General features: G+C 34.6%; 1 protein-coding gene across 1 annotated transcript; it reads right to left on the bottom strand.

Annotated features, from left to right (window-relative positions):
* Positions 1 to 11,444: 11,444 nt before the first annotated feature.
* Positions 11,445 to 12,233, bottom strand: LOC106392748 (glutathione S-transferase T3-like). Its single transcript, XM_013833543.1, has one exon. The coding sequence runs from the start codon at positions 12,231 to 12,233 to the stop codon at positions 11,445 to 11,447; it is 789 nt and encodes a 262-aa protein (XP_013688997.1).
* Between the last annotated feature and the right edge of the window lie 3,515 nt (positions 12,234 to 15,748).

The following is a 15,748-nucleotide window of genomic DNA, read 5'->3' as shown; positions in this document are numbered from 1 at the left end:
GGGTCACCCATCTTCTTTTATCTTAAATTCAGTGATTTCAAACTTTTCTCTTCATGTTTCTTTACCCTCTCAAAAACTTGTTTCCTGCAATGATTGCTACATTAATAAAGCCATAAGCTCCCTATTTATCAATCTACAATTGTCTCTACACGACCCTTTCACTACCTCTATTCTGATGTTTGGAGCTCACCTATTCTATCATCAGATAATTCCAAATACTATCTAGTTGTCATTGATCATTTCACTAGATATTCATGACTTTTTCCCCTCAAACAAAAATCACAAGTTAAAGAAACCCTTATAGCCTTCATCAATCTAGTTGAGAATCACTTCCAGACAAGAGTGTGTACCTTTTACTCGAACAATGGTGGAGAATTTGTGGCTTTGAAACAGTTCTTTCAGTCGAGAGGCATCTCACACTTCACATCTCCCCCTCACACTTCACATCTCCCCCTCACACCCCTGAGCGCAATGGGATCTCTGAGCGCAAACGCAGGCACATTGTTGAAAAAGGAATGGTCTTGATGTCTAAAGCTTCGGTTCCAACCACATTCTGGCCATTTGCTTTTGCGGTCTCTGTCTATCTCATAAACAGAATGCCGACACCACTCCTATCCATGGAATCACCATTCTCAAAGCTCTTTGGAACCGTCCCTAACTATCAGAAACTCAGAGTCTTTGGATGCTCCTGTTATCCGTGGCTGAAACCTTACACGAGACATAAGCTTCAGAATAAATCAGCAAGATGTGTCTTCTTAGGGTATTCAGCAACACAGAGTGCATACCTTTGCTATGATAATCTTAATGATCGACTCTATGTCTCACGCCATGTGACCTTTGATGAGAACACTTTTCCGTTTGCCTCTCCTCCAATGTCGACTGATTCGACCGAAGACAACATCGCTGCTACAGACAACGTCACTTCTTCACCAGTCGCTACTGTGCTGCCGACTCACCCCTCGTCGTCAGATCCTCACTGTCACTTCCAATCACCACCGCCAGTTCCCGAGAAGCCGGCGACCTCTCCGTTGTCTCAGGTATCGCCTCTAAACTCTGAATCTGCTTCTGTCTCTTCCTCCTCTGAGCCCACTGCTCCAAATGAAAATGGGCTGCAACCCACGGCCCAGACAAACCCAAACCCAGTTATATCAAACACTTCCAACCCAACTCATATCTCTGAGGCCCAAATCAATCCATCTTCTCCACCCACAAATGATCATCTCTCTCCCACAAAATCCGTTTCTTCACAACCGCAAACTGAACCACCACAACAACCACCAAATACTCACCCGATGTCTACTCGTGCCAAGCATGGCATCACAAAACCAAACACAAAATATGTATATGCCTCTCACCTCACCTCTCACAAAGAACCAACAACCATAAACCAAGCCCTTAAAGATGAGAAATGGAGAATCGCAGCGACCGACGAGTTTAATGCTCAGATCAAAAACCACACTTGGGATTTGGTTCCACGTCCTCCACCTCACGTAACTATTGTCGGTTGTCGCTGGATTTTCACAACAAAGTATAACCCCGATGGAACCGTTCGTCGCCCAAAAGGCCGTCTTGTGGACGCTAATGTTTAGACTTAATTATGTACCTTATTTCTTAATTATAATTATTTAAGAAATCTGAATGTAATGAATAGTTACGTTATAGAGGGACGTGTCTTTACTCCAGCAATTATTACTAACTGTTTTATTTTACTATAAATATAACTATCCCTTTGATCAAGTTACAAAAAAAAATGGTGCAAACTGGTATGCAACGAGAAGACAAAATGGATATCAATCCAGGTAATTTTTCCTTGATTTTTTATACTTTTTTTGTAAAACAAAAAAAATATAAAAGTAACATGCTGAAGATTTTACAGCTTTAAAAAGTAACAAATTGTCCAAATTGATTATTTTTCATTTTTTGTGTATATATGTTTTTATCAAGTTTATAATGTTACGTTTATTTGGAATTGACAATGTAGTTATACTGGTTATCTTTGTATTAAACTTATATATTAAAATTAAAAAAAACACATTAATACTTCCATTTATAAAATCTAAAATTTCATTTTATCATAATTGTAAATTAATTCTAAAACCTTTTCTATATTTTTTTTGTTTAATAAACTAGATTAGAATACGTGCCTCCAACCTACAATTACTATGGGCAATCCCAATTAATTCAACGGTTGCTTCTTTTCATTATAACTCTACTCATGTCTGTTTGTTGTATCTTCTAGTTTATAATCATTAACGGTAACTACGGTTGTATCTTTTCGTTATAAAGTTGTATCTTTTCCATCTTATGTTTTTGAACTCTATAAAATTGTGTTGTTCACAAAATTTTTGAACCATCATATCATCATAATTTCACTCTCACTATTGCGTATATTTTCGCTCTCAACCGGCTATCTCCAAGCGTCTGTTAAACAATTTTCTTTTGATTTCTGGCCGTCGGTGACTCCAGCGCTGGTTGTTTTCTTTTCTTATTTACTTTCTGTTTTTAATACATTTAGATCTCTGGTTACTACTATTAAACTCAGTGGAAGAAACTTATAATCGACTGTTAAAATATTATTTGCTGATTCAACCAAAACAATTGAATTTTTTCAAGAAGTGGTTGGAGCTAAATATCATGTTAAAGAAAACCTTTTAAAAGATAGAGACGTAATTGTATGCAATATTTGTTCTGATAAAAGTATAGCTGGAACATTACGGTTTATATATATATATATATATATATATATATATATATTGGAAATCATATTTTAATCATTAAGATTAACTTGATTATTTATATAGATTGTATTATATGTTTTATACAAAACGAGTTCCGTGTAATATCGCACGGGTTCCTTATCTAGTAACTAAAAGAGGAAAGACAATTAAACTAACATAAAATATTCAAGATATGTGATAGAAAAGTGTTAGTGGAAGAGGTAAATAAAATAGTTGTGGCGAGGGAATCACAATCACTAGTTAATGTCTCTTTTTATCTTGGTTTCTAGGATTCAAATGTAAATATTTCTTAAGGGTTGTTAAGGAGGGTCTAGATGGTTCTGGTACCATGTAAACGAGAGATATGGTGAAAAGATCTTATTATTCTTCTCTGTCACAATCGTGACTTATATACACAGCTTAGCTTACATAAGGTGATAACACCGTATCTCAACAGAATCTATCGATATCTATCTACCCTTATCTTTACAAACGTACGTCGGTCCAGAACCATCTACTTAACAAGATCAGTATTTTTAACGAGAGATAGAAGATGAGTGGAGAGAAGACAGCAATCGTGAGTTCGTCGAAGTCTGTTACTGAAGGAACGACGTCTCCTTACTATCTCGCACCCGCCGATAATCTAGGAATGTGTATTACTCCTGTGATCTTGACGGGAGAGAACTATACAGAGTGGTCTTCAGAGTTGGAGAATGCACTCAGAGCCAAACGGAAGTTCGGCTTTGTTAATGGTAGTTTGAAGCTCCCTGACGAGAAGGAGAACCCGGTAGAGACAGAGATGTGGAGAACAGCAAACTCGATGACAGTAGGGTGGATAAGGGCGTCAATCTCACCTACCATACGATCGACAGTGCCGTTCTCCCCTGATGTGTGCAAGATGTGGAACGAGCTTAAGAAGCGCTTCTCGGTGGGAAGTGGAGTTCGTGTTCATCAACTCAAGACTGAGTTGGCTGCGTGTAAGCAGGAAGGTTCGAGTGTGATAGAGTATTTTGGGAGGTTATCTATAAAGCAAGACACAGTGTCTCACTCGTCTGCAGAGGCCGAGTACCATGCTATGTCAGACGCATTGAAAGAGCTGAAGTGGATGAAGACACTTTTGGAGGATCTTGGAGTTAAGCATGAGACCCAGATGGAGTTGTTTTGTGATTGTAAAGCTGCCATCTACATCGCAGCGAACCCTGTGTTCCACGAACGGACGAAAACTCATATCTACCGTTCATGTTCGGACTAATGAGCAACTCGCGGATATCTTGACAAAGGCTTTGGGGGCTTCGTCGTTCCGTTACTTTTTGTCCAAGTTTGGAGTGTGTGATTTGCACGCTCCAACTTGAGGAGGAGTGTTAAGGAGGGTGTAGATGGTTCTGGACCGACGTACGTAAACGTATATTCTGTTGTAAAGATAAGCGTAGATAGATATCGATAGATTCTGTTGAGATACGGTGTTATCACCTTATTTAAGCTAAGCTGTGTATATAAGTCACGATTGTGATAGAGAAGAATAATAAGATCTTTTCACCATATCTCTCGTTTGCAAGGGTCTTTTAAAACAATTTGCTTGTTCCAAACTTCACCAAATTTATGAGTGCAAACTCATACATGTATTACTTTACATTTAATTTAAAAGCTCTTTTAAAAAAAAAAATTTAGCTAGTAACATTAAATGTAAACGTCTATATTTTATTATTAGATCTTAATTTATTTTTATAGATTGTCATGCAATTCCTATGAAGTCATGAGACACAATTTATTAGATGTGTAGTTTTTTTCAGAACACCGAAAAGATAATATATTAAAAACAAAAGAAAAGGTACATAAGTAGGCGATGGACATTCTGGAGAAACAGAGCCGATGGATTACAGATAAACCACGGAGACCAAAGCCCACAGATGAGAGATTAGACTAGGAGACTCGTGGATAAAAAAAAGAGTAGGAGACTCGTTTATTTTGTTCCATATTCCTTAGATATTTTTGTAAATTTCTATTAGATGTGTAGTAAATATACTTTATTATTTATATTTAAGTTTTATTTACATAACATATTCCAAAGGTCTAATTTTTTACCGCCTTAAATATTTAGTGACAAAAATAAAAATTAGCCCAACGAGTTAGGACAAATGAAGAATAAAAAATAATGGATTCATGGATTCTAAATTTTGGGATTTACACAGAAGTACTGAATAATATTGTATAACTTTTTGAACAAAAATAATTGTATAACTCTTTTTTTGACAACATAAGCTAAACTAAGTAACTGGATCTGCCAGTTTGGATAGCCAAACAGGAGGTGATGAATCGACATAAAGCATAGTTGAAGGAGAACTATTCGCACCATGTGCAAGCTTGTCCACCATTGTGTTTTGTGCTTTTGAAATATGTCTGATCTTGGAATTAGGGAAGAAAGTCTTACTTCGTCGAAGTTCTTCAATGTGTGTAGAGAAAGCTGGTCACTCTTCAGGTGTCGACACCATCTTTACCAATTGAGAAGAATCTGTGGCAAAAACTACATCAGAGAATTGGAAGGTCTTCATGCATTCCATTGCCTAAATCAGAGCTTCACACTCGGCATGTAAAGGTGATAGGCTTCGTCGGAGATTCATCGCCCCCATCATTACATCATCCGAATTTATCTTTCGATAGAACCATCCCTGCCCAATAAAAACATCTTTCTCTCTCCATGGGCCATCGACATACTGAACTCTGGAATGCGCCGTGGTTTGCCAATCAACATTCGGTTGAACAGCCCCATGTTATTCATTCACCGTCAATTGCGCCTCAGCCCATAGTACCTTCACCGTCAATTGCGCATCAGCCCATAGTCCCTTCAACTTCAGACATACGCAGAATTTAATGTGGGTTCCCATTCTTGTTGTGATAAATATTTTCATTTTTATTCATTCAAATATACCACAAAATCCATGGGAAATAACTAAAATCCTCATCTTTCGGAAGCCTCCAGAAAAGATAGTCCATACTAGTGAAAACCTAAGAAGACAGAAAGATTCTGGGTGGGGAAGGGATCCTAGAAAGATCCCAAGTTTATAATGCTGGTGGAAATTCGAAAAGTACATGGTTAGTAGTTTCCTCGTCTGCCCCACAAATACTACACCATGTATCGCAATCAATCTTGCGTGTCCTAATGTTCTTTGAGACTGGTAACATGCCCGATAAAATTTGCCAAACAAAATGTCTCAACATCAGAGGACACTTTAGTTTCCATGTAAAGGCCAACAAGGGTTTGATATTTGGTCCACAGATAATCGTCATTGGGCCTCTATCTATATATAATGACTCCATTCGGAAACCTGATTTTGCCGAATATTTATCAGACTCTGTAAACATCCACCCATATGTATCTGGCTTCGAATACCTACTAACAGCCAAACCTCTGATGATTTTCACATCGTTTGGATGGATATATGTATTAAGCAAATCCACATTCCAGTCGACCGGATTAATAAGATGTTTCACCATTAGAGAATGGTTTAAAATTTATTTTGATTTTTTAGTATTGCTGACCTCGGACGAGGAGCGGGGATGTAAGTGTCAGTCCATGCGGAATTAGACTGACCAGTTCCCACTCTTTTGATTAGCATTTTTTTAACCAGAGGCCTAGCTGAACAGATGTTTCTCCATCCATAAGATGATGAATAAGATCTATGGTCATCCAAAGGATGAGAATTCCAAAAATATCTTATTTTAAATACCTTTGAGATCAAACAGTCCGGTTTATCTATTAAACGCTAGTACTATTTAGCCAGCAATGCTGTATTGAAGTCTTGGAGATCCCTAAAATTCAGGCCCCCTCCTTCTTATATGAGTGCAGACTTTGTTCCATGATTACCAGTGTATACCTTTCTTATTTCAACTACTACTCCACCAAAATGTGCAATAGTACTCATAATTTTCTTAGTTACTCCTTTGGGAAGTCTGAAACATGACATAATGTGCGTTGGCATCGCTGAAGCCACTGATTTAGTCAATACCTCATTTTGTAAGAAACCGAACTGTCCAACTATTCACTTTATTATTTACTATTTCGTTTTAAAATCCAAAAATCTGGATTTTAAACTCCCCCCCCCCAAGCTTTCATGAATGCCTAAATAGTTACCCATCCCTCCCAAATTCGTGGTACCAAGTAAGATATGAAGTTCTGACCGCAACTCATCTGGAACCTTGTGCCCAAATTGAACCGATGACTTAGAAAAATTTATTTGTTATCCTAACACATCCTCATAATCTTTGATTAGCTTTAGAATGATCCCACATCCTTTCATTCACACTGGTCTTACAAAAAAATAAACTATCATTTGGAAATAGTAAATTAGAAATCGAAGGACTTCATAGCGCTATTTTCAAACATGTTAACCTTTTTTTCCTTTCCTCCTTATGTAAGTTAGCTATAAGAACTTCTTTACATTAGATAAATAGATATGGCAACAAAAATAATTGTATAACTAAAAATAGTTTTATATAATCAAACAAAACAAACTTTACTTTTTGTGGTGATTTCACTTTATCGAAAAAGGAGAGAGAAATCCTACTATATATTAATTGAGAAGTCACTTTATTGATTTTTGCTTACGTGTTAATCATAGGTGAACTCTTACAAAATTGTTATAATTTGATTGGTAGATGATTTTTAATTTTTATTTATTTTAATTAGATCTAAAAAGAAAACGTAAGTTTGTAACCAATTAATACCACTTGCCAAATAATCTACATAATATTATTTATGGTAACTAATTGTTAAAATTATAGAAAAAGTAATAATGTTGATCAATTTTTTATATTTATAAAATACATAAAATAATAAACAACAAACAGTTTATATAAATCAATATAATAATTTTATATTCTTATTTAAAGCATTATATTTTATATAAACTATTATAATAACTATTAACGTCTTTAAAGTTCACATAATATGTTTTATGAAATTACAAAAACATTTATAAAATTATTTATCTTGGCTTATTATATATTTAAATTATTATAAAAATTTGTAAGTCATCTATAAAAGCTTATAAGTTGATTTATACAATCTATTTTAAAATTTTATCCTACTATCCTACTATATATTAATTGAGAAGTTACTTAAGAGATTTTTTCTTATGTGTCGATCATTGATGAAATCTTTAAAAATGTTATAATTGAATGGTCGATAATTTTTAATTTTTATTTATTTTAATTAGATTTAAAAGAAAAAATAAGTCTATAAACAGTCAATATCACTTAGCAAATAATCTACATAATATAACAAATAATTATTTATGGTAACTAATTGTTAAAGCTATAGAAAAAGTAATGATGTTTGATCGATTTTTATATTTATAAACTACATAATATCACAAAAAAGTTTATTAAAATCGATAGAATAATTTTATATTCTTATATAAAGCCTTATATTTGTATTTATAAACTATATAAAATATTTCAAAAATTTTTTATGGAATTGATATAGTAGTTTTATTTGCCTATGTGATTGGATATGAATATGTAGAGAATCTGTAACAATTATATTGTTTTAACTTTTTAAGCTTATTAAAGACATAAAACTTTAGCTACAAATTATTTAAAATCAAAATTTTTAACATTATATACCTTCAAAACTTAAGTAGTTTTATTAAAAACTAAATCTTGAATATTGTATATAACTAATTTTAGTAAAATTATCAAAACAAAATATCAAAAAATATTTAAAATAGTCATATTATCTTTTTCAAAAAAAATATTATTCTTAGAAAAATATTTAACAAAAAAAACACATAATTGATAAAAACATATTTTAATTTGAAAGTTACAATAAATATATTGTTACAAAACATTTAACCCGCGAAATCGCGGACATCCACTTAGTAATAATAAACGAAAAAAACAACGAGGGAGAAATTGAGGGGCCGAGTAATAATGCAAGGATTGAGGGATAGTGAGTGGGCTTGGGGCGTCGCGTCCCACTGATCACTATGGAAACACCAAGATACACATCGATCATGCGACCCCAAGAGCATCTGCATTAGTTAACCTCCTCTTGGGTTCATAAGAATTTTTTAATAATTTTATGATGGAACCATGAACAGTGATGAACCTCTATCTATTGTGTTCCTCCATTGGTGAACCTGAAGAAGGAGTTCTTATGAATAAAATAAAATATATTTTATTTTATTTTTTAAATTTTGAATACATTGAGAATTCATGAATAAAAATAAAATATTTTTTAAAATTTTTTAAAAGTTTTTATTCAATACATTGAGAATTCATTACAGAAGTAAAAAAATTTTAAAAAGTTTTTATTCAATACATTGAGAATTCATGAACATACAAAGATTATTCATCTACATTACCAAACTTTTGCCATACATTTTCAACTAAATCAGCTTTCAAACGATCATGTTTCTCTGAATCCCGAACTTCATTGCGAATGCCTAGCATATTACCGACATTAAAACTTGTTGTCCTTTGCACCCCGGAACTTCTGCTTGACTCTCCTGACTCGAACTCAGATGTATCAATTTGAGTGTATCCGCCTCGTTCGTTTTCTACTATCATATTGTGCAATATGACACAAGTTCTCATAATCCTTCCTATCTTTTCCTTGTCCCATAGTAGAGCTGGGTTTTTAACTATTGCAAACCTCGATTGCAATACTCCAAAAGCCTGTTCGACATCTTTTCTGGTGGATTCTTGACGTTCAGCAAATAGCTCTGCTTTAGGACCTTGAGGAAGTGGGATGGATTGAATAAATGTTGACCAATTCGGATAAATTCCGTCAGTAAGGTAGTAGGTCATACGATAAGTGTGGTTGTTGACCTTGAACTTAACTTTAGGTGCTCGACCTTGTAAAATGTCATCAAAAACTGGTGACCGATCAAGAACATTGATATCGTTGAGGGTACCTGGTAATCCAAAAAATGCGTGCCATATCCAAAGATCATGTGATGCCACAGCTTCTAAGACAATTGTCGGCTTTCCTGAACCACGTGTGTACTGGCCTTTCCAAGCCGTTGGGCAGTTTTTCCACTCCCAATGCATACAATCGATGCTGCCTATCATCCCTGGAAACCCGCGTACCTCTCCAACATCGAGTAATCGTTGAAGATCATCCGGTGTAGGTCTTCTTAGATAATCATCTCCAAACAATTGTATTATTCCATTAGTGAAATTTTCCAAACATAAACGTGTTGTACTTTCACCAAGTAGGAGATATTCGTCATATGTATCTCCCGATTGACCATATGCCAGCATACGTATAGCTGCCGTACACTTTTGAAGTGCAGATAGCCCGTACCTTCCGTGTGCATTTCTTCTTTGCTGAAAGTATGGACCTTCAATACTTAGGCGATCGACAATGTGAAGGAACAATGGCTTGTTCATTCGAAAACGCCGCCTAAACATTTCCGGTTGGTATGTAGGATTTTCCTTGAAATAGTCGTTCCATAGTTGATTGTGTCCTCGTTCCCGATCTCTTTCGATATAAGCTCGTCTCTTCGGCTTGTTGGCTTGAACATCAACCATTGAGTCGATGAAATTATCAACTACTTGGTCGACTATTTCTTCTAAAGCTTCATCTACTTCATCACTTGATGAGGAAAACATTGTTGAAGCAATTTATTTCTCTTCTCCTTCCTACAAAAGGCAAAAGGGGGTTTGTAACTCATATTTAATCCTATTATTATTTTCATTATTTCTTCTATATTTTCATTATAAAATATTTTTTCTTGATTATGGCTAGATATGTTCCCTTTATATCTTTTAAACATATAGTTGCATTTTAATATAAATATTTTTTTCATAATCCACAATTTTTTCTTTCATAATCCATATTTCTTCTTTCATAATCCTTTTTTTTTCATAATCCATACTTTCTTCCCAAGCTATTACTAAGCAACATGTTTTAATTACCTTCTAGTGAATTTGATATTTTTTCGGTATGTGAAGATGAGAGCTGAGTTCCAACTCCCTTCACCGCTTGTCCCGACCCGTGAGAACTACTTTCTGAGCTTGGAGTTTCTTGTTTGGTCAACTCGTTTGTGAGCTGTGAGTTACTTTGTGCATGACATATGTGAACTACTCTTGAATTTGTGAGCTTGAAGTTTCTAGTTCTCTTTCAACAACTTTGTGAACTACTCTTGAATTGAAAGAAGCAAAGTTTTTAAAGAAAGAAACATACACAGCTGTGAGAAAGAAACATACACATTTTTTAAAGAAAGAGAAGTGAAAGACTTTGAATCAAGTTGCACATTTTATAAAGATAGAGAGACATAGTTTATATATAGAGAGTTATAAAATATAGTATATCCGTGAATCAAGTTGTGAGTTACAAAACATAGTACATCCGTGTGCAAAATAAGTGTAGAAAGAAACAAAAGGCTACACTTTCTCGTGGCTTAAACTACCTATGAAACAAACAGACATAAAGAACAACAAGGCTTGACCTGCAACACCGTGACCTCCAACCCGTGACCTGCAACCCGTGACCTGGAACCCGTGACCTGCAAAAGAAAAGAAAACAGATTCAATAAAGCTAAACAAGCTAATAGAACATATTCAAAAGCTCAAGAATTCAACCAAGTTAAACAAGCTAATAGAACATATTCAAAACTCAAAAATTCAACCAACTTAAACAAGTTCATCCAATCAACCTAAGCCAATCAACCTAAACAGATTCTACGACTCTAATATTCACTCAAATTCAAGGCACTAACCAAATCAAAGCATTTCAGAGATGAGTTTATTCTTAAGAGACACTTCTTGATCAGAAAGTGTGTCTTCGTTTTTGGCTAGGAGACGATCAAGGATCTTTTGTTTGGAAATGTTATTTTTCAGAGCAAGCATGCTCTGTATTTGATCAAAAGCTGCTTCATTCTCGTGCTTCTTGCGTTTGGTTGCTATGCTAGCCTTAACACCAGGAGGCCTAACCGCTTCCTCGTCAGGCACCACCTCCAGACCTGATTCCTTCCTTTTCTCCTTTGCCCCATCTCTCGAGAAAGAGTCTGATCTCCATTTTTGATCAAACCTCAGTTCCCTCCAGCAATGTTCAAGGGTGAACTTGACATGATAGTCATTTAAGAAGATGTCATGGGCAGCCTTCATGACATCATTCTCATTTTGGTCACTCGCTTGCTCCTTCAAAGCGGCTTCATGGCTTCCCACAAACTTGCACACCTGCTCATTCACTCTTCCCCACATCTGCTTACATTGACTCCACTCTCTAGGAACAGAGCCAATGAGCTGAGGGCTTGAATTGAAATACTCCTCTATTCTCTTCCAAAACGCTCCTGCCTTCTGCTCATTACTGACTATGGGATCCTTGCTCGTGTTCAACCAAGCACTGATGAGCACAAGGTCTTCTTTGGGTCCCCACTTTCTCCTTTCCAATGGTTTAACTAACCCGGGAGAGTTACTAGCTGCCTCAGCAGAGTCTGTGTCTATTGGTGGACTGCTCTGCGAAGCTAATAGGTTAACAAACCCGGGAGAGTTAAGGGAGAAAGGTTCCATTTTGGTTTAGGTTTGGTTTGGTGTTCTTATGTTTGTGTGTTTTAACAAGTGGATTTGCTATGTTTATAAACTAGTTTTTTCCTTTGATAGGAGAGAACAATTAAACAAACTCTACCTACCAAACATTCATTAGAGAAGCCATTACACAACAACTAGTTCACATAGAGCAGTCAATACACATCAAATCAGTGGAAAAAATTGACTACAGCTAAGTACAATCGAACATTCATCACAGTAACCAACCAACCAACCAACAGAGAATTAATGATAGCTTTCTTAAGTTCTAGTTATAGTTCTAGTTCTCGTTATAGTTTACTTTACTTGTAGTTGTAGTTCTAGTTCTCTTAAGCTTACATTAAGTTCTAGCTCTAGTTCAGTTTTAAAAACGGTTAACTTTTTATTAAAAAGTTGAACTACCTCTACTTTTTTTAAAACATAAACATTTTCGAACAGACATATAGCAATGATCACAGATACAGTTTAGTTGAGTCTTACCTTTACTTTTCATTCGAAGCAGACCTTCTCCAGGTCAGCCACCTGCACGGTGAGGTAATCTACCTGCCCAGAGAGGATTTTAACATGTTCCTGGACATGGAAACATCAATGAAAAAGTGTTAGTCACGCAAAAAAAACTAGATAACTATAATGTAACAGCAATGAAATAGCAAAGAAAGTTCACTAACCTCCAGTGTCTCAATCTGTTTACTAAGATTCGACACCCCCATCATCACCTGCTCAGCCTCCTCCACCCGCTTAGTCAACCTTTCGATCTCTTCCTGCACACCTATCACCCAAGGCTGACGATAATGGAACCCATCAGCCTTGGTTAAAACATAAACAAAAATCAGACACTTTTCGATAATGGAACCCATCAACGATAATCAAACCGTGAAAAATCAGACTTACCTCGTAGTTTTTGCAGGTGAAGAACCGCTTCCCAGGAAGAGTGTCGTAGTCGTCCTTCCCGCGAACCTCATCAATGATTCTCCCACCACATGGACACCTTCTAGGAATCCCGTATTCTGAATCGGCCACGAACCCTAACATGTTGGTGTAATCGTTTTGCCTCTTTGAATGTCTTCTCTCTTCTGCCGGATCCATCTGTACCACAAATCGAAATTATTGGCACATAATAACGATACAATATGATTAAACGAACCCTCAATCGAACTCCCATATCGATTAAGAACCCTAACAAAAAAAACCCCAAATCGATTTTAAATCACACATATCGCAAATCGCTTTCGAGCCCAAAATCGACTCTAAGAGACCGTGACTCTACTCGATACTGACCTAAGCTCGTGGAGAAGAGAGTCCGTCGTGGATTTGATGGAGAAAACCTCCGGAATTCGCAGTCGCACGAAATATCGCCTCGGAGAAGGCAAACCCTAGCTTTTTCAGAGAGGAGAGAAATGAATCGAGTTACGCGGAAACCCTACTTTCGTCGTCGTCAACGCGGAAAGGAGCAGCCATTCAGTGATCGACGCGTGGCTTGAACTCGCCTCCTACGGGTTCACTCGTAAGGCCCGGTTCATCGAAATAAACTCTTTTTTCTTTTTCTTTAATCCCTTCGGACCTAAGAACTCGAGCCCATGAACCCATCAAAAACCGCTAATGCGGATGCTCTAAGCCACTATCCTCTCTAGTCTCTATTGGTACTATTGTGTCTGACTAAATGTTGGGGCTCTACATGACTACATTTCTTCATTTCTATCTTTCCATCATATATAATATATATATATACACTTTTAAGAAATGCAACTTAAATAAAAAAAAAGATCGTATGACTTTTCAATTTATCGGGATAGTTAAGTTTTTATGTAGTAGATAATACACCATCATCTGTAATCTAACATTGAAATTAGATAGATGATAGGAAACCCAATGAATTTTTATAAACAAACAAATAATTGTCAAAGAAAATGGGGGAAAATAGATAAAATCTATAAAAATTTCAAGCAACATTGACTAATTTCTGGAGATGAGTCTGAGAGTAAGAATTTATACTCAAAAACCTAAAAAAGAATATAAATGAGAAGAATATAGTGCCCGTGTAATTTAACCTTTTTAAATTAAATAAAAAGAAAAACTATAATGAGATCTATAATAGGTGCAAAATATACAAAACGAAAAAATCTCAATATATAAAAGGGATTGAGCTAGAGCTTTCAGCCTATCCACATAGGCACAAAAAAAATTAACCTATCATAAAGCTTCAACTTGCCATGTCATTAAACAATTTCTACATTGTTATATCTATCTTTTCATTGTCGATGAAAATATAAGACCCTTCTATTTTCTTTCCAAAACAACGGTTTATAGTCTTAACACCATCATCTCTTTCTCTTACCTTATAGCATCTCCGACCCACTCTATTTTCTACACTAAACTCTATTATAGAGTAAAACTTTCTCTAACCCCGTTCTATATCCCACTCTAAAATAGTGTATATTTATTTCGTACTCTATATTTGGAGTTAACACTATTTTTTACTCTATTATAGAGTAAAACCTTTTTATTTATACTTTAGTCCTTTTATTATTTAATCTTTTTATTTTGTAACTATTTATTTGTGTAATTTAATTATGCAAACAACATGTTATGTTCAACACAATATATATAAACGTTGGAGACTTATTTTATTAGCCAAAGAAAAAAAGTACTAAATTAAAAATAATTTTATAAGATTAGCCAAAGAAAACAAGTACTAAAATTAAAAATAAGCAACATAACATTAAATTAAAATTATAGATATTATTGACTTAATTTTCTAGTAAATTTCTCCCAGGTCCACCAAAAATGTAAAATATTATCCAAATGATATTCCGTTTGAATATTTTCTTGGTCGATTCAGAAAAAATCAAAGATAAAGAAGCTCATTTCGTATTCAAAGTTTGTTAATTGACCATTTTGTGGGAATCTTTATGAAAAACAATTTTTACAAGTCTTTATTAAAATGTATTATGTTTTTAATATAATGTAATGTAATTTTTAATATAATAAATGTTTGACATAAATATATAATTTATGAAATCTTTATGAAAAACAAAATATAAGGAATCAATTTGTAAATTTTGTAAGTAAAAAGTATTAGTCATAAAATAGAAAATGAATATATTTAACAATATTCCTTTTTAGAATCAAATATATAGTAAACCATTGGAGAGAAACTCTACTATATCCCCTATATATGAATCATAGAGTATCATAACATGTTTTTCGTAGCCACGTTTTATCACTAAGATGATTTTTAGAATCCTTAGAAAAATAAGTTGGTCCATATAAATATATATTATACTTTTTATTAAACTAACTATCAAATTGATTAGTAATGTACAAAAAAATATTCTTTATTTTCTTAAATAAAAGCTATGAAATTACCTAATATGATTAACATATATATGACAATTAATGATTATGAATAATACATATTTGAAGACAATTTTTGTATCCTCTCTCTCTTTTTGTTTAATTTTATATTATAAAAGAAATTAAACAATCACATTAAACATATA

This window comes from Brassica napus, chromosome C7, assembly GCF_020379485.1.
Source record: "Brassica napus cultivar Da-Ae chromosome C7, Da-Ae, whole genome shotgun sequence".
NCBI classification, from domain to species: domain Eukaryota; kingdom Viridiplantae; phylum Streptophyta; class Magnoliopsida; order Brassicales; family Brassicaceae; genus Brassica; species Brassica napus.
Note: the sequence above shows the minus strand (reverse complement) of the source record. Positions and strands in the feature narration are given on the sequence as shown.

What these genes read in the sequence shown, in the direction of transcription:
- LOC106392748 (XM_013833543.1), bottom strand. Translation starts at nt 12,233, where the DNA reads ATGGAACCTTTCTCCCTTAACTCTCCCGGGTTTGTTAACCTATTAGCT.